This window comes from Schistocerca gregaria, chromosome 10 (assembly GCF_023897955.1).
Source record: "Schistocerca gregaria isolate iqSchGreg1 chromosome 10, iqSchGreg1.2, whole genome shotgun sequence".
In the NCBI taxonomy this organism is placed as follows: Eukaryota; Metazoa; Arthropoda; class Insecta; order Orthoptera; family Acrididae; genus Schistocerca; species Schistocerca gregaria.
In genome coordinates, this window is record NC_064929.1 from 76,293,038 (window position 1) to 76,314,623 (window position 21,586).

Genomic DNA, 21,586 nt, shown 5'->3' on the forward strand with positions numbered 1-21,586 from the left:
ACCCTAATAACTCGTACAATGGGATGTACTGTCTGCCGTGCAGCTGACTGTAGTTTGTAGAGTACAGATGTAGATTTAGAATAAACCGAGCGTCAGTTAAATTATTAACCTTGGTTGTCACAAATATTTGACTGCTTTTTCTTTCCTCTCGCAGCAATTTCAGTTGTGCTTTTAAGCATACTGCAAAGTTGCTTATTTCGTTGTGGTACACGTAACCAGTAAGACTCCATAAAAGCGGGTCGCAATTGTCGTTTGTACGGAAGTGCCCATCTACGAGTTAACAGGTGTAGAACCGCATTTTGCGTGCTGACGTGTGCGTCACAGCCTGTCGTAGGTTTCGGCAGAGGACAGCAGGTCGGTTGGGTGGCATCGTGGTGGTTACAAAACCTGATGTCGAAGTTTCGCTAAGTCCCAACCGATCACAAACTATGTCGCATGTTCTGTGGTGACGAGGCCACAGTGCCCTGATAACAGGTTCTGTAGCAGGCAGTGTCGCACGGGCATTCGTGCGCGCGTTGTTATGAACTCTGAACTTGCTCCAACCCATACTTAGCAAGTCGGTTTTGGAAGTGCTGTGTGGTTGATACGTGAAAATGGTTTCAGAAAACATCTTAGCAGATCTTTTGAATCGTTTTCTCGGAGACTATGTCGAAAATTTGGACCAATCTCAGTTGCAAATTGGAATATTTGTAGGTGAGCATAGCAATATTGGGTGCGTCGCAGTTCTGTTGCGTATCGCTATTGTAAACAATTTCCATGAGGTACGGTATGTTTTTCTTTTTATGTGCTGTAATCCCCTACATGTTATTCAATATTTTATTAGGTGACGATGTCCTGACAGATTTAATTTTAAAACCAAGTGTACTCCATGAGTTAAATTTGGCGGTGAAAAAACCAATTAGGTAAGTTACCTCTTTCAAGTTTTTAAATAATATTAGTTCTGGCAGTGGTTCGTATTTTATAGAAGCAACCTTCAGTCGTTCCTGCTACCAGCTTTCAGCTTTGGTAGGGTTAAGTCGTTCCACATTCCTTCAGGTGGAATTTGTGAAAACAAGATATTTGTGAATGCTTAACTGAATGAGTGACCAGTAAAGTTGTAGTTGTGGAGGACACCCCCCCCCCCCCCTTCCCCTCAATTCTACTTCGCTGTTTCGTAGTTTTCCTACTATATATTGCATGCAGCCAAGTCCAGTAACAGAACTCAAAAAATCCAATATTTGAGAAAGTCGATTTAGACAATGTAAAACTCATATTGAAATTATATAAGATTTCATTAAGTTTAAAGTAAGCGTTGTTGCCGGTAAATTGCATTATATTTTTCGTGTGTATAGGGCACTCCACACGTATATTTCAGTGACAATCTAAAATATGGCGTTTTCCGAACTGGGTCACTTTTTTCCGTGGGTATATATATGGTACAGAGTGGAAAGTGCCAAAAACCAGACCAGCAATTTTTTAAGGCATAGTATACTCACTATATAATACTATGCACCATTTATATTTTACTCTTAAAAAATAATGAAAACGTTATGAAAAAAAAATTTCAAATATATGTGAGAGTTTGGAACATAATTGCCAAAATTGAAGCCTCTAAAGATAATCATAGTAGTTCTAAGTAAAATGTGAAATTGCCATCAAATAAGAGAGAACATAATCTAGTTCCAGATTAAGTGTAGTGTAGCACCAACAAGAAGATTATAGAATTGGTCTCCTTTGCTGAAAACAAGAGGCCTGTGATAGTACATTCCTACAGGCTTTCTTTCTGAATGTTTGGTTTTTGTGCCATTTAAGCTAAAGACTAACCCAATTTTTCCCAGCATCTCTATAAGGGTGTTAAGTATTAATTCTCTGACAACTATACAGCAATGCCTTTAAAGTCATTATGAGTAATCCCAATGAAAGAAACTTCCATAGCAAGGCAATGCTAAATCAGCTCATAAATTTTTACCCAAAAATGTAAATCTACCTGTTTTTGCTGCTTCCCCAGGTGTACCGTTTTTCATATTGCACAACTTCGTAAGTATTATTTTTGGAACAGTAAACTGTTTACTGAACATTTTCCAACCCATCTTTTTGTGTACTGCATCCGTAGCATGTCATTTTAGAAGGACCACTTTCTTTGATCTTCCTTCGCTATTATCATCTTGGAATCTGAAATAGAATTCAGAGAGAATAAGCGTGTGTGTACTAATATAGGGAGACTTTAAATGTGAAAAGGTAATGGATCTGCTTGAGGCAACTGGAAGGAGTCTAGTTTACACAACGACAACCTAAGTTATGTAACCAAATAAATAAACCAAACATCTAAAGGGATTGATCATAAACATTAAACTTGAATCTTACTACATAAGAACACAAAAAATAAATTGAAGGGTTTATCTGCCAATATCTTGGGAAAATAATGAAAAATGTAATGCACAACAAAAGCTTACATGCATTAATTTCTAGTAGGAATTAATTTATATATATATATATATATATATATATATATATATATATATAAGGCAAGAACAAAATTTGTGCTCCACTGGGATTCGAACTTGGGTCTCCAGCTTACTAGGCAGACGCGTTGACAACTCTGCCGGCCTCTACAAATAATGAGCTAGGACACTGCATCAGTGAGTGGTATAAGTTGAGAATTAGTGCCTAACAAGAAGTGATCCAGGGTAGTCTATGTGGGTGTGATGGCCACTGTGTCCAGGTCGCATAGTGGTCAGCACATCTGCCTAGTAAGCTGGAGGCCAGGGTTCAAACCTGTCTGGCACAAGTTTTCAACTTGGTCCATTGATATAAATCATTATCCATTGACAGCTAACGTCTTTATTTCCTTTGTGTCTTGGTTCATAGTGGCTGCACGTTTAAAATGTCTTTTGGAGATATGCAATATCTTTGTATGTAATGGTGAAAGTGGGCAACTTGTGCACTCCATTAAATGGTGGTAGAAGCACAAGTTACTATCAACCCTTCATTCCTCCAGGGTGCATGAGAATACAAATTTAAGAGACCAAGAGTTCCACTTAAACAGAGGTTGGGGGGAGGCATTTTTGATGACTTCACTCACTTTAGGATCAAAATATCCATCGGAGATGGGTCCATTACCTGTTACAAAGTTTTCTGAATTTACTTTGCAGTTTTTGATTTTATGATGAAAAGTGAGTAACAATGGCAGAGAGCATTCATATATGGTGTGAACATAAACATTAGGCTACACAACAGGTTGGTTTGTTACCAGAACCTTTGACATTCATGTTCATTGACCTCGCCAACTCTCAAAAGAATTATCACCATTCAACCTAACCTACATGTCACATTACATTGCATACCGGTCTGTCACCACAAGCAAGATTTCAGGGGCAGTCCAGTATCACACTCTGACCAAATCTCCTTGTCAAAATGTTAAATCAGTTGTCTGTGTCTTCCTAAATTCCTCTATGTAATAGTAGAGTTCCTAATATGACACTTTGGGTCGACCGAAGCGTCCGATCCCACCCGTCGGCTTTGACCCGTGACGTAAGGCTGTTGTGGTGTGTGACGTCACGACGGCGCGGAATTTAGTTTGTGAGAGTGGCGTACGGCGCGGAATTTAGTTTGTGAGAGTGGCGTATTTGTAGGTGACGTTTTAATGCGATCGATGGTGCTCTCTGGTGGTGTGATAGCTGATGTTTTTGGTTTAGTTTGCGAGTGTGGCGTCGTGTGTGAATTTTGGTAAGTCGCTTTTTGTTTTTAATGTCTTTGGTAGGTATGGTAATGACCGACAGGGACAACAGTTTTCGGTTGTCGGCTATGATGAGGGACAGTGCATGGTCTCTAATAAAATTTCTTCAACTACTCGGATTTTTGGATGAAGTCGTGAAACGTTCAGTATGTTGTGAAGAAATATGACTTACTTAAAGTTCCGGCGCCTCGGACCATGGACGGCTGTATGTGGAGATGTCGTACGGATAACAGGTCAAGGAAACTGTTCGATCCCAATGTGTGGCTGTGAATGTTGGTATTGGTATCAGATGTTTTTGAGCTATATAGATCAAGGGAAATGTTAGGTCATAATTTATGGGATCTGGAGCTGCTGTTGAGCTATATAGGTCAAGGGAAGTGTAAGATTCCAGATGATACCGTGTTTAGTGGTATTTGGGGAGTTTTGTGATGTCGGTTTTTTTCGTCGTTTTGCGTGGTTTTGTATGGGGGTGAGTGTCTAAATTTGTTTATATTTAGTTTTTCCCCACCCTAAAACCCCCTATTTCCCGCGTTTGTCCCGTTAGTGTCATTAGGCTCTTTGTGGAACGTGTGTGTGTTTGTTTTTCGATGTACTTTCGTCCTCAGAATGTGTACGTAATGACTTTATATGGGCAATCGTGGTTTATAGTCGTTTCCGCCATATTTGTGACGTAATGGGTCAAAGCAGACGGGCGGGATCGGACGCTTCCGTATTTCCACTTTCTTCATATATCTAAATTTATTGATTAATTTGAATTATCATCCATTCCTGTCACGTAATGGCATAAAGCAGACTGTAAGATGTTTTTGTTTGTTGTTGTTTTTCGTTCTTTGTTGTTGTTGTTGTTGTTGTCCAGACTGATACTATTCAGCTCTATCCTTTGCAAGTCTTCATCTCTGCATTACTACTTCAGCTAGTATCCATATGAGTCTGCTTAGTGTTGTTAAGAATTGGTCCCCTTGTACTTTCAGTACCAAACATAATATTCCTTCACACCTCAGGGCATGTCCTGACAATCTGACATGTCTTCTAGTCAAGTTGTGCCGCAAAGCTTTTGTCCCCAGTTCAACACAGTACCTCTTCATTAGTTACTCAGCCTACTTATCAAATCTTCAGCATTCTTTTCTAAACCACATTTAAAAAGCCTACTCTCCTATTGTCTGCCCTGCCAGTCATTTGTTTCACTTCTGTATGAGGCTACACTACAGACAAATATTGAATGTTGACAATGAGTACATATTTCTTAAAGTCATAGTTACATATCTGGATTCAGAAATAACGTGGAACAGTCATACAGATCACACATATGATAATTTATCATCTGTTAATAATCTGTTGAGTAAACTGCAAGTCTTTTTGAAAAGCTTGCTGAGCATCTGTTACACTTTTTTTCCCACTGTTATCGTGGTGGAATATGTCTGGAGTATCCATAACTAAAAATCTTGCATCTCTTATTTCAAATAATTACACACACTGGCACTCCCATCTCTCTTAATATACAATACATACATACATATATATCCAGCACTTACAGGCCCTGTGCTGTTTCCACAAACTGCTTCCATTCCCTTGTTCTGTGCTCAGTTCCTCCGGGTGTCTTCAGTCCCTGAGACTACTGCACTATTCACCATGTTGTCCATCCAGCACATCCTTGGTTGTCTGATGGAGTGTCTGGTGTTTGTTTCCCCTCAAGTGCCCTCTTAATATGTCTTGTGACATACAGACTACGTTGTCTGCTCACTGGATTCTTCTGCTCTTCACCTTCTATAGGACTGTTGGTTGTTGCTTCAAGAGATAGATTTGTCGTTCATCATTGTTCTCCATTTTCCTTGATCTTTCATCAGTCCCCATGTCTTCCTCATTACTCTTATTACAAATATTAGTAGTGTCTCCTTTTCCCATTTAGTTGTGCTCCAGGTTTCTGAACCGTGCACAACTGGTATGTATATCACTGTTACATATTCTTATCTTAGTATTTGCTGATACTGATTTTGAGCTTAATGCATCCCTGAGGGAGTATGTGGATTACATTCCCACTGTTAAGCTTTCTTTTATGTCCGTTTCTGTGCTGTTGTTGCTGGCACACAAAGATCCCAAATCAGGACTCATCCGACCTGGCCACAGTTTCTCTAGTTGCCTAGGGTTCACAAGCTCATGAGAGACGTGGGGATGTTAGCAAAGGCACTCACATACACTGATTGCTACCATAGCTAATAAATACCGAATTCTGCTGCACTGTCATCATGGATACGTTCATCATACATCCAAGATTGATTTCTGGGGTTATTGCATGCACTAATGCTTGTCTGTTTGCACTGACAATTCTACACAAATGCCACTGGTCTGTCATTAAGTGAAGGCCATCAGCCACTGCATTTTCTTTGGTGAGATGTAATGCCAGAAATTTGATATTCTCAGCAAACCTGTGACACTGTGGGTGTGCATGATACCACCACCATCTCTATATTTGCGTACAGCTATCCCATGACTTTTATCACCTCAGCATATACAACTGTAATTTTTATGCAAAGAAAAAATTTAACAGTTACAGGGTTAAGCAGTTCATTCATAATCATAATACTCATTGAACATTAAACATGCCTGCAACTTGACTTAAAAAACACAACTGGCAGACACAAACACTTGGGAATAAAGCTTTTTAACATGTTACCTGTGCAGGCACATGCTGCATCCCCTAATATCTTTAAAAATATCCAAAAATGACCAGAAGAAAAGGTTTTTACACTAGTGACGAATTTTGAAGTAGCTGAATAATATATTCAAGACCAGGATAATAGTGGGTGACAAGTGGTGTGCTCCAGAGTTTATTTTTGGAGGAAGCAGTAGTACCAGGATTGGATGTGATGGTCCAGAAAATCTGTTTTTGAACTAGGCTCTTGGGGTAATTAAGTTCAGTGAAGGCTGAGATGAGAATGTTGTATTGCTGTAAAGTGTCTACATCCAAACAAATACATTTGCCTCAAATTCCAAGCCTGTATGGGAGCAAACATTTGACGCTGGAAAGATGGCAACTGTCAAAACATATGTACTGTAATTTGTTAGAAGGTTTAATGTGGACAGAAGTGTGTAACTTGTCTTTAGTGAGGAGTAGATCAACATCAAGAAAAGTATCATGGGACTTAGGGCATGACTATGTGAAATTTAATTGGGAGAGGGACCAGAAGTTTTAACAGGTCAGCCTCACCAAGAGTCCATATGCCAATCATCACTGTATCAAAAGCAAACCAGGGGCTGAAGGCTTATGGATCCAAGGTAAGTCCCCCCCCCCCCCCCCCCCCCAAGAGCCCATGATTTCCCATAATCATACCCTAAAATGAGATCCATTCTGTCTGGGAAATTGCCCACCACACACAGAATAGCTTTTTCTTGCCCTCCCAATATCTGCAACATTCTTGTCAAACCATATGCTCCTTTCACGCCCTTCTCCCTACCCTATGGCTCCTACCCGTGTGGCTCTCACCACTGCAAGACTTGCCCTATACACCCTCCTATCACCACTGTTCCAGCCCTGTAACTGGCAAAACTTGTACCGTTAAAGGGAGAGCCACCTATGAAATGACACGTCACATATCAGCTGTTATGTAAACACTTGGCCTTTTACATCAGCATAAGTACCACCCAGTTGTAAAACAGTGTGAAGGGACATAAGTGGAGGGCATATACCAGCAGCATGCAGTATCCTGTAGCAGAGCATGCTCTACAAGACAGTCATTACTTTGGTGACTGTTTCACCACAGGTGTCATCTGCATTCTTATCCCAGACTCCAGTTTCTCAGAACTCCACAGCTGAGAACTGGTGCAACATGTCCCTGGTTCTCACCAACTGCATGGTCTTAATTTATTTTAATTGCTTCCATCTCAGCATTTATTCACAGTATCTACTCCTTTCTTCACTCCCTTTTAGTTTTGTACAACTCTCATTTTCTGCCATGTCTATTTTTCCCATCTCCAGCTCACCTCTGTTACATACAAGTTTTTACTCTTAATAACTCATACACAATGTTTCAGTAGTAACCTCTGTCTTGCATATTACCATGTCTTCTACCTTTACACTCTCAGGTTTTCAAACCTCATCCACTGCAGTCCCCAACAATCAATCTTCCCTTCACATCCCATCCTGTAAGTCTCCCCTGACCTGGAGTTCTGGGGGATGTTCCTGAACAAGTATCCCTTTTCTTAAAACTCTCCAGTCTTTTTTTCCTTCACTTTTCTTCCTTCCCTTTCAGTTCTTCTGTCAGGAGGAGGAGCCACTGGCTCCAAAAGCTAAACCTTTGCAAGTGCACGTTGATTTTTTGGTCTATCCATTTACAGTACATTGTCAATAATTGATTGTGTGATACGCTAATGTGTAATTTGTTGCCTTTGCTATCTTTGCAGAATTTGTCCACAAATAGAGATTTTAAATTCCCTTACACAGTGTTTACTTGCTGCAGTTGTGCCTGGTGAATGATAGTGTGTGCTCCTGTTGAAATATTGATGGCTATTGAGATCATTTTTCTGCAGTCCCGTAACTTACTTGAACAACTTGCTGCTTTCTTCTTGAAGTGAGAGGTTATTCTGGGTATTGCCTTATCTTGCATATCAGGTGAATGGTTTTGTTATGTTTTCCCTTTTGTTATGTTTTCCCTTTTGTTATGTTTTCCCTTTTGTTATGTTTTCCCTTTTGTTATGTTTTCCCTTTTGTTATGTTTTCCCTTTTGTTATGTTTTCCCTTCTGTTATGTTTTCCCTTTTGTTATGTTTTCCCTTTTGTTATGTTTTCCCTTTTGTTATGTTTTCCCTTTTGTTATGTTTTCCCTTTTGTTATGTTTTCCCTTTTGTTATGTTTTCCCTTTTGTTATGTTTTCCCTTTTGTTATGTTTTCCCCTTTGCATATCTCATGTACCTTGGATGCCATGTGTACTCATTTTGCTATGGCCTGTTCCCGAAGCATCTCATTATTTACTTGGGATGTTACCTTCTCTATGTGCCTTGTTTCAACTTAGGCTTACCAGTCCTCTGTCATTCTTACACTATAGCTGGTCCTGTCACCTCATCTTCCCTGTCCTTGACAATGTTTTGTTGTTTCTTTCCTTTGTACAGCCTTTTTGTATGTTCCTTTTGCCCTGTTTGCTTGCTTCTGATAGTTCTCTTAATAATCATACAGGTGCTTCTGTTTTTTGCAAAGGTCTGTTAAATTTTCTTAATTGCAGCATTTATATTTCCTGTAGACACATGGTGTCCTTCTGTTTGGATTTTTGCTCTGATCATTCCTGCTCATCATACTGCAGTTGCTGACAGTCCCATTTTTCAGATATCTGTATTCCCTTTTACCTTCTCGATTTCCTGCATTTATGTATTTTTTTCATCATATATTAATTTCAGTATCTCAAAACGAAAAGTCACTGGAGAACATTATTCTCCCAACAGAAAATAAACAGCAAAAGTGAAAAACACATCATTCGCCATTGAGGAGAAACTGAAACTGTACATGGGTGTTTTTGGGTGTAATTGTAGATATTGTCACTACCTTTCCTCCTCAGATTCAGTTCATATTTGGTTTTGAGATGCCCACACCTGTTAAAAGTAATTCCACAATTTCTTAGCTACTGACAGGCAATATACTTTTTCCACAGTGTCACCATAAGCCATGATAGGTTTAAATTTGGTGACAATGATGCAAAAGTTTTCAACACTTTTGAGGTGTGTCCAGGTGCGTTTGTGCATGTGTTCGTGTTTGCTTTTAGTTATGCTGCATTCCTGGCACACTTGTTCTGCAAAGTGAACAATAAGAGGTATGAAAGTTTTAAGGCTTTTGATGTAGTATTCGCCACACCAGATGCCATCTAAGTTATCAAGAAATTTCATTGGAATGAGAAATGCAATAAATTCAGGTAGTATGACTGTCAGCATCATCAGAGACCTACAGTATAATAAAGATAAACTGAGTTTTCAAAGTTATGAGTGTGTATATTCTTCTGTTTACGCCTGCCAGCAGCTTCAGCAATCTAGTAGCGTGATGATGTCTCATTGGGTGTGTCAATGTTTACATCTACATATATACTCCGCAATCCACCATACGGTGTGTGGTGGAGGGTATTTCGTACCACAACTAGCATCTTCTCTCCTTTTCCACTCCCAAACAGAATGAGGGGAAAAATGACTGCGTATATGCCTCTGTAAGAGCCCTAATATCTCATCTTATCTTTGTGTTCTTTCTGCGAAATGTAAGTTGGCGGCAGTAAAATTGTACTGCAGTCAGCCTCAAATGCTGGTTCTCTAAATTTCCTCAGTAGCGATTCCTTAAAAGAACTCCTTATTTCCTCTAGAGAATCCCACCCGAGTTCCTGAAGCATTTCCGTAACACTCGCATGATGATCAAACCAGCCAGTAACAAATCTAGCAGCCCACCTCTGAATTGCTTCTATGTCCTCCCTCAATCCGACCTGATAGGGATTCCAATCGCTCGAGCAGCACTCAAGAATACCTCGTTAGTGTTTTATAAGCGGTCCCCTTTACAGATGAACCACATCTTCCCAAAATTCTACCAATGAACTGAAGACGACTATCCGCCTTCACCACAACAGTCACTACATGCTTGTCCCACTTCATATCGCTCTGCAGTGTTACGCCCAAATATTTATTGGACGTTACTGTTTCAAGCACTACACTACTAATGGAGTATTCAAACATCACGGGATTCTTTTCCCTATTCAACTGCATTAATTTGCAGTTATCTATATTTAGAGTTAGCCGCCATTCTTTACACATTTTTTTGTTTCTCCTAACCCATTGGGCAGTTGGAATTGTATATAACCATAACTGACCCGGAATATGTTCATCATTTGTTGCTAATGTTAAATCCTCCGTTAATTAGTACTGGAAACATGTTCACTGCCCATACGCATAGCAGCTGTTTGAAGATTATGGCTGTCAGCAGTTGGGAACATGCTGTCATAGTCATGAAGACTACCGACTTGAGCCAATATGTATCCCCCTCTGCGGAACTGGGAATTGGAATAGCCTCAAGGTTGTAAGAGGTGACGAAAAGGAGTCTCACACGTTTCGGCCTTTGTGATGGTCCTCTGTAGGGACTGACCTCTGTTTTTCAAGATTTTCCTTAACAGTGAGCCAATTGGTGAAGGGCGCTTCACATGGTGCATCGTGTCTATTGTGCCTTGAGATCTTTAGCCCACTTTCTCATCGTCGCACTGCAGTCCAGCTCATTCTCCATCTCTTGGGCTAGGATGCCTGTCTGCTTGCGTTTTCCACCATGCACTATGCAGTGTTGCTTTTTGCACTGATGATGACCGTGGACTTCTTTGCATCTCATATCCAGCATAGTAGCCAGACCATTGTGGTGGGGCTGCCATGTACCCTTTTGGTTGTAGCCCCTTGACAGCATAGTGATAGCTCTGCTGTTAAATCCCAATGTATGCCAAGAAGTAGATGCCAGCCAGGTGGCCTTTGCTGCAGCTGGGTGCCTCCAGTGGGGAGAGCCCCTGGTTGGAGTGGGTGGCATCAGGGTGGATGACAAGCAATGAAGCATGCCACGTCGTCATTTGCTGATGATCAAACACCAGCAATCTCTAAGCCCTCCAAGTCCCAGTACAATGCAAGAAAGTATGATCCTAAATCGTTCCCCTCCCTGGCCACGTCATAGGAGGAATGCCAGGCTAAGGATGGCAGCAAACCTCATTCACCCCAGTACCTCATACGTGTGAGAAATGATGACATCTTTGTTTTGATGAAGCCACAGCTTTTTGTAGTGCATATAGAGGGCAAGTTTGGGGAGGTGGAGGGCTTGTCTAAAATGTGATCTGGCTCAGTCTTGATAAAAACAGCATCCTCTGTCCAGTCACGGATATTACTCACTTGTAACAAGTTGGAGGATGTTTATTACCATCATGCCACCTATGAGCTTAAATATGGTTAAAGTTATTATCTTCCACAGGGAACTTCTTTTGCAGTCTGACGACGAGCTGCACACCAATTTAGTGCGGCAAAGTGTTTATTTCATGCATCCATCGGGGTCTGAGGGATAATCAGGTTGCCACCTGCGCCTTCATCTTGGTCTTCAAGGGTGACACCTTACACAAAAAGGTCAAGGTGATGGTTTGCCATGGTGATGTCAATCCATATATCCCTCCCCTGTTGTGGTGCTTCAGGTGCTGGAAGTTCAGCCATATGTTTTCCCACTGTACTTCCAGCATCACATGTCGAAATTTTGAACGTCTATGACATTCCAATAATCAATGTGCCCCACCTCCTATCTGTGTCAACTGCAGAGAGCATCATTCAGCTTGCTCGCCAGACTGCAGGATTTTACAGGAAGAGAGGAAAATCATGGAATATAAGACCCTGGACTGACTGACCTACACTGAGGCTAAGAGAAAATACAAGCACCTACATCATGCGTCTATGACCACCTCATACACCACCGATACGAGAATAGTTGTAGCCCCATGAATTCCGCACGCGAATTGCAGTCAGCTCTCATAGATGATGATCTTGATGGTGGGGGTACTTCCCCCCTTGCTGCTCTTAAACCACCTGCCTTGGGAGCACTTCCCTGAACCATCGGGGACACCAGTCACCACTTTTCAGCTCCAGAAGTGTAAGTCTTCAACTCTTCTTGCTAGGAAGGCGTCCCTTGGGTCACCCCTGTTCCAGGTTTCTGCTAATGGGAAAGATGATGCCCACCAGTGGCTGTAGTGCCCACAAGCAGCTCGTTGTAGAGCTTCATGATCATTCTCAGTCCCAGAGACCAAATCAGTGGACCCCTCCCAGCCAGAGAAACCAAGGAGAACCGGGAATAGTCCAAAAAGAAGACCCCAAGACCAAAGAAATTGCGGTGGAACCCACACCACCGCTACCTACAAGCTCTGCGTCAGGATGGGGTGGAGATTCTGTTGTTTGCTGAGGTCCTAGATATCACTGGACCCTCAGACACAATGGATATAGACTGCTCAGTGGATAAGTTGGTGGCAGCAGGTGAACCTGAGGTTTAAACTGCTTCATTGAATGTTCCATTCCTTCCCAGTCCCACAATGATGTCATCCTCCAGTGGAATTGAGGCGGTTTTTTCCACTGCCTGCCCCCCCCCCTTTCCATTAGGGCTCATGGTCCTTCGTGAGTAGGTGTGTGGCAGGGACGGGGCCCCGAGCTATTCCAGCCTTTCTTCCTTTCCCCAGCTGCATTTCATTTCCTTCCCCTCCTTTCCTGTTCTTGCCCCTTCCCCTTTGCCCTCTCCGCTCCCTCTCTTCGTGCCTTTTTTATGTTGGCCCTGCTATCCTCCTTGTTATGTTGGCTTAGCAGTTTGGTTTTGTTGCCTAATTATCTCATCCTTTTAGCATTATCTGGTTCCTCTCTGTAGTGTGAGCCATTTGGGGAAGAGCACCTTACCTAGTGTTTCAGATGTGTGCCCTCCTAGTTCCTACAACTTTTCTTTCACGTCGTCATCTGATGATAGCTAAGGTGCATAGCCAGCATGGTAGCCAGCCTGTGTGGTGGGGTTGCTATGTGCCTTTTTGGTTGAGCCCCTTGAAAACACAGGGAGTACACTTTCAATACCTGAGCTGTGCCTCTCTCATGTAAGCCTTGGTGTGGTTGCCTGTCTTCCTGGAGCATCTGAACTCCCGGCAATGGCCACCGTGCCAGACGGCCCTTGCTGTTGCTGGGTGGCGACTGTGGGGAGAGCCCCTGAGGGTGGAATAGGGTGGACACTATGCAAATGAAACACATACAGGTCCAGAACTCTGCCTGTTCGTCTACGGTCATCTCTTTGTGTGGAAATGATTCTTCTAGTGCTGCTTCTTCTGCTCCTTTGGCCTTCCCTTCCATGGCTACCACCTGGGAGAAGTGTCTGGCTCGTCAGCTCGGGGTGAAACCTTCGCTGTGCTATCTGGTTTGCACCAGGATGGATGGGGATACTTTCACGAATACCAAACTTTTATTTTTTGTGGAACACATTGACGACAAATTTGGTGAAGTGTACTCTGAGCAAGGAGCAGTTGAGTTCGTTGTTGGTCAAAACTGCTTCAGCTGCCCAGTCTGGAGCCCTTCGTGCCTGTATCCATCTTGACACAATTCCTGTGTCCATTACCCCTGACCAGTCTTTGAATATGGTTCAAGGAGTAATTTTTCACATTGACCTTATCCTTCAAACTGGTGAGGAACTTAGGGACAATCTCGGACGGCAGGGTGTTCGTTTTGTTTGACATGTACAGAAGGGCCCGAAGGACAATTGCATTGATACTGAAGCCTTCATCCTGGCCATTGAAGGGTATACCCTCACTGAGAAGGTCAAGATTATGGTTTATTGATGTGACTTGAAGCCTTACATCCCACCACCTATGAGATATTTTAAGTGCTTGCATTTTGGCCACATGTCTTCCTGCTGTTCCCAGGTCCCTCTTTGTGGTTACTGGACGTCCACTCCATGAGGGAGTTCATGTGGTCCCATCCTATGTGTGTAAATAGTCATGGCAATCATTCTCCATGTTCACTAGATTGTCCAGTTTATAAGAAGGAAAAGAAGATACACGAGTATAAGTCCCTTGATCGTCTAACCTACACTGAGGCTCGTAAGATGTATGCAAGTCTTCATACTGTGTCCATGACGTAAAGCTATGCTTTAGTCGTATCGTAACCCCTTCCTCCCCCTTCTGTACCCCATTCCCAAACCCCTCTCCTCCTCCCCTCCCCTCCCCTCCCCTCCCCTCGCCTCCCCTCCCCTCTCCTCTCCTCTCCTCTCCTCTCCTCTCCTCTCCTCTCCTCCCCTCCCCTCCCCTGAAGGTCCCACACCCTTACCTCCGGGTGCCACTCCCCCTCCCCAGCCAGAGAATTATCCCATTTCTTTGGTGTCTGCCGGTCAAGAGCGACCCTCCCGGTATCCCCCTTCTTGGCACCTTCTGGGCCAAAGGTCTGCTGCCACACAATGACCACGAGAACCACAGTCTGTGGACCCCCAGATCACCAAATTTCTTTCTGTTCCAGATCTTCCCGCAGCTGGCTCCTATTTGCCACACAGTCCTACTCGATCTCAAACAGAAAAGGAGACATAAGTCCCAGGATAAGGAGCCTCTGGTGTCGCCAGAGGTCCCATCCCCGCCTTTGCAACACATCTCTGACCTGTTGTGCATGGCTGTCACCCCTCCTTGTTGGTGACCGGTGGTGACCCGGCGGCATGACTGGCTTCAGCCTGTTCACCCCCCCCCCCCCCATTTGAATCATCATTCAGTGGTTATCCAATGGAATTGTAATCGATATTACCGTCATCGTCCGGAGTTAAAATCCCTTATTTCGTTTTACTCTGCAACTTGTGTGGTTCTACAGGAATCTCATTTTACTGATGACCACACACTTGATACTCCATGGGTTCCATGGTATCTGTCGAAATCGGGTTGGCTCCTGTGGGCCTCTGGTGGCGTTTGTATGGACATTCCTAGCACGTGGATTCCTTTTCAAACTACATTGGAAGCGATTGCTGTTAGGGTCCACCTAGACTGTGAAGTTATGGTTTACAATCTTCATCTCCCTCCTGTCAGGACTGTTACACCTGCTGCCTTAACTGCCCTTCTTCGGCAACGTCCTCCTCCCTCCCTTCTCCTTGGGGATTTTAATCCTCACTATCCCTTGTGCGGAAGTGCATTTCCATCTAGTCAAGGCCTTCTCCTAGACCAGTTTCTTGCAGACCACAACTTGTGCCTTCTTAATAATGGCTCCCCCACTCATTGCAGTGCTGGTCATGGTGCCTTGTCGGCCATTGATCTTTCTCTTTCTTCTCCCTCCCTTCATTCCACTGGTAGCCCCACGACGACCTTTGATATAGTGACCACTTCCCATTCATTCTCTTGCTCCTATCCAGCTTCCCGATGGACAGGTTACCTTGTTAATCTCTCCAATGCGCCGATTGGCTTCTATACGCTCCACAGGTCGTTCTTTCTCCCTCTTTGTCAGGTTGTATTGATGACGTCCTCCGTGACGTGTCTGACGCGATAGTTCGCGCCGCCAGCCTTGCTATCCCATACTCAGCCAGACCATTTCACCTTCGTGAAGTCCTGTGGTGGAGACCAGTCATTGCAGTTGCAATCTGTGATCGCCATCGAGTTTTGCCACACCTTGAGAGGCACCCATCCGCTGTCAATCTTATTACCTTTAAACACCTTTGCACCAAAGCCCATTACTTAATCAAACGGAGCAAATGGGTGTGTTGGCAATGCTTTGTTTCTTCCCACCATTCTATTGTCCCTATATCACGTGTATGGACTCCACTTCATTGTCTCCAAGCTTGCCTTCAGCAGGCTACACTCCCGGACCTTACTCTCCTGCATGGCCTTGGCACGGACGTGTTGATTCTCGTGGAACATCTTGCTACCCATTTTGCAACAGCGTCAGCATTAACCTCCTATCTGATTGGTTTCCTTTAAGAAACAGCAGGCCGAAGCTTCGGCCTTATGTTTTACCCCTTGTCAGTCAGATTCTTACAATGAAGCTTTTACTGAACAGGAACTTCTTTCCGCACTTTCTTCTTCTGAAGAAACACCACTGGCCCAGACTCCATTCATAACAAATTGCTTCAACATCTGTGCTCCCCAACGTCATCTTCTCAGGGTGTTTGACTGTATTTGCCTGCAGGGTGACTTTGCTTCTCAATGGAGGGATTGCATCATGGTTCCTGTCCTTAAACCTGGTGAGAACACCCTGTTTGTCAAAAGCTATCGGCCAATTAGTCTGACAAACGTTGTTTGCAAGTTACTTGAATGGATGGTAGCCCGTCAGCTCAATTGGATCATCGAATCTTAGGATCTATTGTCCTCTTACCAGTGTGCTTTCGAGACGGATGGTCTCCAAATGATCATTTACTTCACTCGGAATCCACAGTTTGGTAGGCTTTTTCCCAGCACCACCATTTAGGTGCAGTATTTTTCGGCCTTCACAAGGGTTGGTGCCTTCACATCTTACTTACACTTCATGAGTGTGGTCTTCAGGACCCACTCCCGATTTTTATCGGCCAGTTCCTGTTCCATCGGTCATTCAGGGTTTGGGTTAGTATTGTTTTCCACAGACTCAGTAGAATGGCATCCCACAGGGTTCCGTATTGAGTGTACTTCTTTTACTCATTGCTACGGATGGACTTGCAGCGTCCATCGGTCCTTTGGTCATCGTTGCTCTGTATGTGGATGATTTCTGCGTTTGAGTTAGTTCCTCTTCGATGGCCTCTGCAGAGCGGCAGCTCCAGGGAGCTATATGGCGTGCCTCTGCCAGAACATTCCCACATGGATTTAAATTCTCTCCTTTAAAATCGTGGGTGGTCCACTTCTGCCGACATACAATGGTCCACCCCGATCCGGAACTCTACCTGGATGCACAATGATTACCTGTGGTCCCACAGTTTCGTTCCCTGGGTCTTCTTTTCGACAACCACCTCCCTTGGCTGCCTAATATCAGACATCTGAAGGTAGGATGTTTCCTTTAACTCAGTGCCCTCCGCTTCATTGCCCACATCTCTTGGGCTGTAGACCGCTCGACCCTTTTCAGCCTTTATCGGGCTTTAGTGCTGTCTTACTTGGACTATGGTTGTCAAGTTTATGGTTCAGCTGTTCCTTCCACACTGCACCTCCTGGATCCGGTCCACCATAGTGGTATCCATTTTGTCACTGGTGCCTTCCCTACTAGCCCTGTTGATAGTCTCCTGGTTGAAGCTGGGATCCACCCCTCTCTGTTCATCGATCTCAGCTTCTGGTTTCTTATGGAGTCGCTGTCCATTCCTCTCCCACCTATCCTTCCTATTCTCTCCTGTTCCCAGACCAAACCCTTGGGCGGGTTTGCCGGTTAGGCTCTGCCTTGCGTCTCTTTGCTGTGATTTTCAGCTTCCTTCTTTGTCCTGACTTCGACGTTCTCTCCCAAACAGCCCCCTTTGGTTAGTTCCTTTGCCCCGCATTTGAATGGATCTCCGCAGAGTTCAGAAAGATTCCGTTCCCCCAATGGTGTTCCATTGTTTTTTCCACCGAATTTTATGGGAGTTTCGGGATGCTGTTGTTTTCTTACACCAATGGCTCTAAATCTGCTGATAGTGTGGGATGTGCCTTCATGTCCTCTGTTTGCATGGAGAATCATCTCCTGCTAACTACATGTGGGGTGTTTGCTGTGGAACTGATGGCAATTTCCCAGACCCTTACCTTCATTACATGGTCCCAACTCAACCACTTTATGTTATATATGGACTCAATGAGTGGCTGGTGTTTTTCCTGCCATCCCTGGGTCTCTGTCATCCATGACCGTCTTGCTGAACTTCACCACGCTGCTTGTTCCGTTGACTTCCTTTGGGTCCTTGGCAATGTGGGTATGCCAGGTAATGAGCTTGCTGATCGTTTGGCTGGCAGAGCAGTCACCTACCCCCATTCTCTGTAACCCCTCCTACAGCAGATTTATGGCAGGTAAATATTTTAATCGTGGTTTTAATGTTTTGACTAGTGTGATGTTGGTCAAATTTCCTTTTAACCATATATATATTTTTATGCAATTTAATTTGTAAAAATTAAGTGTTTGTTCTAATGCCTACCTGCTATTTATGTACCTTCCTGTGATATTGTTCGGTAAGGTAACAGTTTCTTCTGAAGAAAGGGCCCCTAGTTGGCGTTGAAAACTAGTTAAGGAATTTTAAATTCTCTTTGCAACCTGTTGGCTGGAAATTTGTGACATTGTAATTTGTAGCTCTTTGTTCAATACTATAAGACAAGTGTGATCTTTTTGCATGGTTCAACACTTTACAAAATATGCTCAATATCTTAATCATTGAAGCTTTGCGACAGAAGTGTTTGTAGATGCCTGATTCTTTGTAGCTGAGTTGTAGGAACTCTTAATGACATTTTATCTAACAAATGATAGAGAATAGGTATGAACACTGACAGACAGTAATACTCTTCTACAGACTGTGTCTGAAAATCCGTTCAGGGCATAGCTGTATGTTACTATGTAAACAGAGTGCAACCTGTAATCATTTCGGAAAGCTCTTCATCGATTAGTAGTACTGTCTTTTTTTTGTGCGTGAGTTTGTTTTGAGTGAGTATGGGAGAAGCACAGGTTGCGATTAGCACTATCCCCTCTGCTGCCCCATCATACAAAGTGTTAAAAGTTTAGCAACGTCTTTGTATGTCTGTCATCACAACTTCGACAATGAATGCATAGATTTCAATATTTATTTGAAGGTTGATTTAATCAGAATTGTCGTGACATAAGTTGGTTGGAAGTTTGTCCAGCTGTTTACCTTGAAACTGCTACATAAAGAAGAGTTTTCCAGCAGCAACCCGCTGCCTAATAAATGTGTAGTACATATTTAGATATCATACTAAAATATAGATATAAAAAATTTATACAAAAAAACTGCTAGAACATTCGTTTCATGGCTCACAATCAATCACCATTTTTGTGATGTCTTTCGGATTTGCTACGGCAGGTGCAATGAGAAGACAAAAAAGTGATTATATGTCAACTGTAAAAGATAAGCATACGCTGTCGTGGACCTCCTTAGAGCTGCAGTTTCCTGCTTTACAATTTGTAGTAGCTCTGACCGCCTGTGCAACGGATTGTACTGTGTGTGTTCAAAGAGTAAGGTGGCTTTATATTTTTATGAAAAATAATTTATTCATTCATCAATATTCATGTTGTCCCGTTCAAAGTAACCCACCTCAGATACAATACACTTCTGCCAACACTACTTTCAATCCTTGAAGCAGTTCTCATAAACACTTTTTGGTAAACACTTAAGAACAACCAGCGACGCAGTTTTTATTTCCTCGGTCGTTAAAAATCTTCGTCCTTTCATAGGAATTTTTAGTTTTGGAACAGGAAAAAGTCGCAGGAGGCCAAATCCGGTGAATATGATGGCAGAGGGATGAGTGTCGTTTTTTTGGTCAAAAACTCTCTCAGAAGCAACGATTAATGAGCAGGTGCATTCGTCGGATGCAAAAGCCATGAACTGTTTTCCCACAGTCCCACATGGTTTTAGCGTATTGCTTCTCGCAAACGGCAGATAACGTCAAGGTGATACTCCTTATTGACTGTATGACCTTGAGACAAATATTCATGATGTACTGCGCCACGTTAATTGAAAAAGTAAAAAAAGTGAACCAAACTTTGACATTTGATCGATCTTGGTTGGAGTGCTTTGCTGGTCTTGGGTTTCTGGGATGCTTCCATTGAGATTATTGGGCATTGATTTCGACTCATAACCGTAAACTCACGTTTCGTGCCCGGTTATGCCCCTTTTGAGCAAATCAGGATCATCATTGACGTCATTCAAAAGATCCTGAGCGATACTCTTGCGACGGTTCTTCTGATCAAAATAGAGAAGTTTTGGAACAAACTTCGTTGACACACGTCTCACGCCCATAAAGTCAAAAAAAATTGCATGGCACCATATGACCGATATGCCAACACCCTCAGCAACTTCTCTTAAGGTAATTCGACGATTTTCCAAAACAATTTCCTTCACAACTTCGACATTATTACTTGTTGTTGATGTGCTGAAACGTCCAGGGCGAGTTTCGTCATTGGCATCGTCTCGGCCATTTTGGACGAGGTTGTACCACTTGTAAACATTTCTTTTTTCCAAGTGTTTTAGAGCAACTCATTCCATTTTACACACAAAATTTGTTGCAAATTCTGTGCTCCATTTTTTCTAATAATCGAAAATCGCCGATCACACTGAAACAGGTATAACCTTTCTATCTGTCAAAAACGAGTAGTATGCTGTAAACTTGAAACCACAATAACCAGTTTCATCCAACGTCACAAGTATTTCTTAGCGAATGTGTTGTAACTTGCTACTGGATTCATTAGTTTTTTTCCTACTTGGGCATATTTTAGAACCATTTTTAGAAACATCTATGTCTTCTAATATTTCACAAACTCTTGGAGGCAAAAAAATAATTCAAATGTTTGGTAAATTACGTAGGAAAGGAATGCAAAACGGACGCTATGCTTCCGACACATCTGAAGTTCTCCTTTTTTTGCCGCTTGGAGCGCTAGAGTCGTTCTAGCTGTTAAACGGTAACAGCTTTTGCAGCAGTGAGTGCCCCGACTGATATGTTAGACTGTGCTTGAAACTGTGAACATGTGTTTGGGACATAATAAATAAGATCGATAATCGAATGTAACCTGCCCGCACAATTTGAAAAGTCACCTTACTTTTTGAACAGCCCTCGTAAAAGAATGTGTTGCGAACAAACTTTTTGCCACTTTGATTCACTGCTATCAAGTGTTACCACCTCTACTACCTATTTCATTTTTTAAGTAGCCTATGGTCTTCGTCATAGTTTTAGCTGTCTCCACACCAAACTCCTTCACTTTTGATGCAGTGTGTTAGCCGTGAAATGGTGACGGACAATGTTAGTCTTACATTTATAAAACTGGTATCTTACGGTTTATTCACTGTGCTTTTCCAGAAGTAATGAAGTGCTATATCATGATCGAAATATGCTGGTTCCTGGTGGGAACGCCAAACAGGAGTCAGTGTACTATTTGCCAACAAGAGGACATCGGAAAAATGCCAAGGCGCATGCAATAAATGTAAGAAGCCTGACAATGAAGGAAAATGTAACCTCGTCTTTGCAAATGCAGTTGTTTATAGTAATTGGTGGCAATCCTATTTCTTGCTAAGTGTCAAAAGACTCCAGCGAGATAAAATATTTACAAATAGTATCTGAATGTGTGAGCCTGGACGCAGCCCTAAATATTGCCAAAGTAAAACATTTACTTTCTGAAGCACACCGAGTTAAACCTACACGATATCTCATGTCTCTGCTACATAATCAAGAAACGATAAACTGTTAAGTTTTGTTGTATTTTTACCGTAAATTCCGACAAG

At 42.7% G+C, this 21,586-nt stretch overlaps 1 protein-coding gene across 1 annotated transcript; it reads left to right on the forward strand.

Moving 5' to 3' along the window:
- The first annotated feature begins 491 nt into the window (after positions 1–491).
- LOC126293594 (uncharacterized) lies at positions 492–21,378 on the forward strand. The gene is made up of 3 exons (XM_049986870.1): positions 492–693; positions 824–902; positions 21,165–21,378. The coding sequence occupies exons 1-3, from the start codon at positions 594–596 to the stop codon at positions 21,376–21,378; spliced, it is 393 nt and encodes a 130-aa protein (XP_049842827.1). The 5' UTR covers positions 492–593.
- The last annotated feature ends 208 nt before the right edge of the window (positions 21,379–21,586 follow it).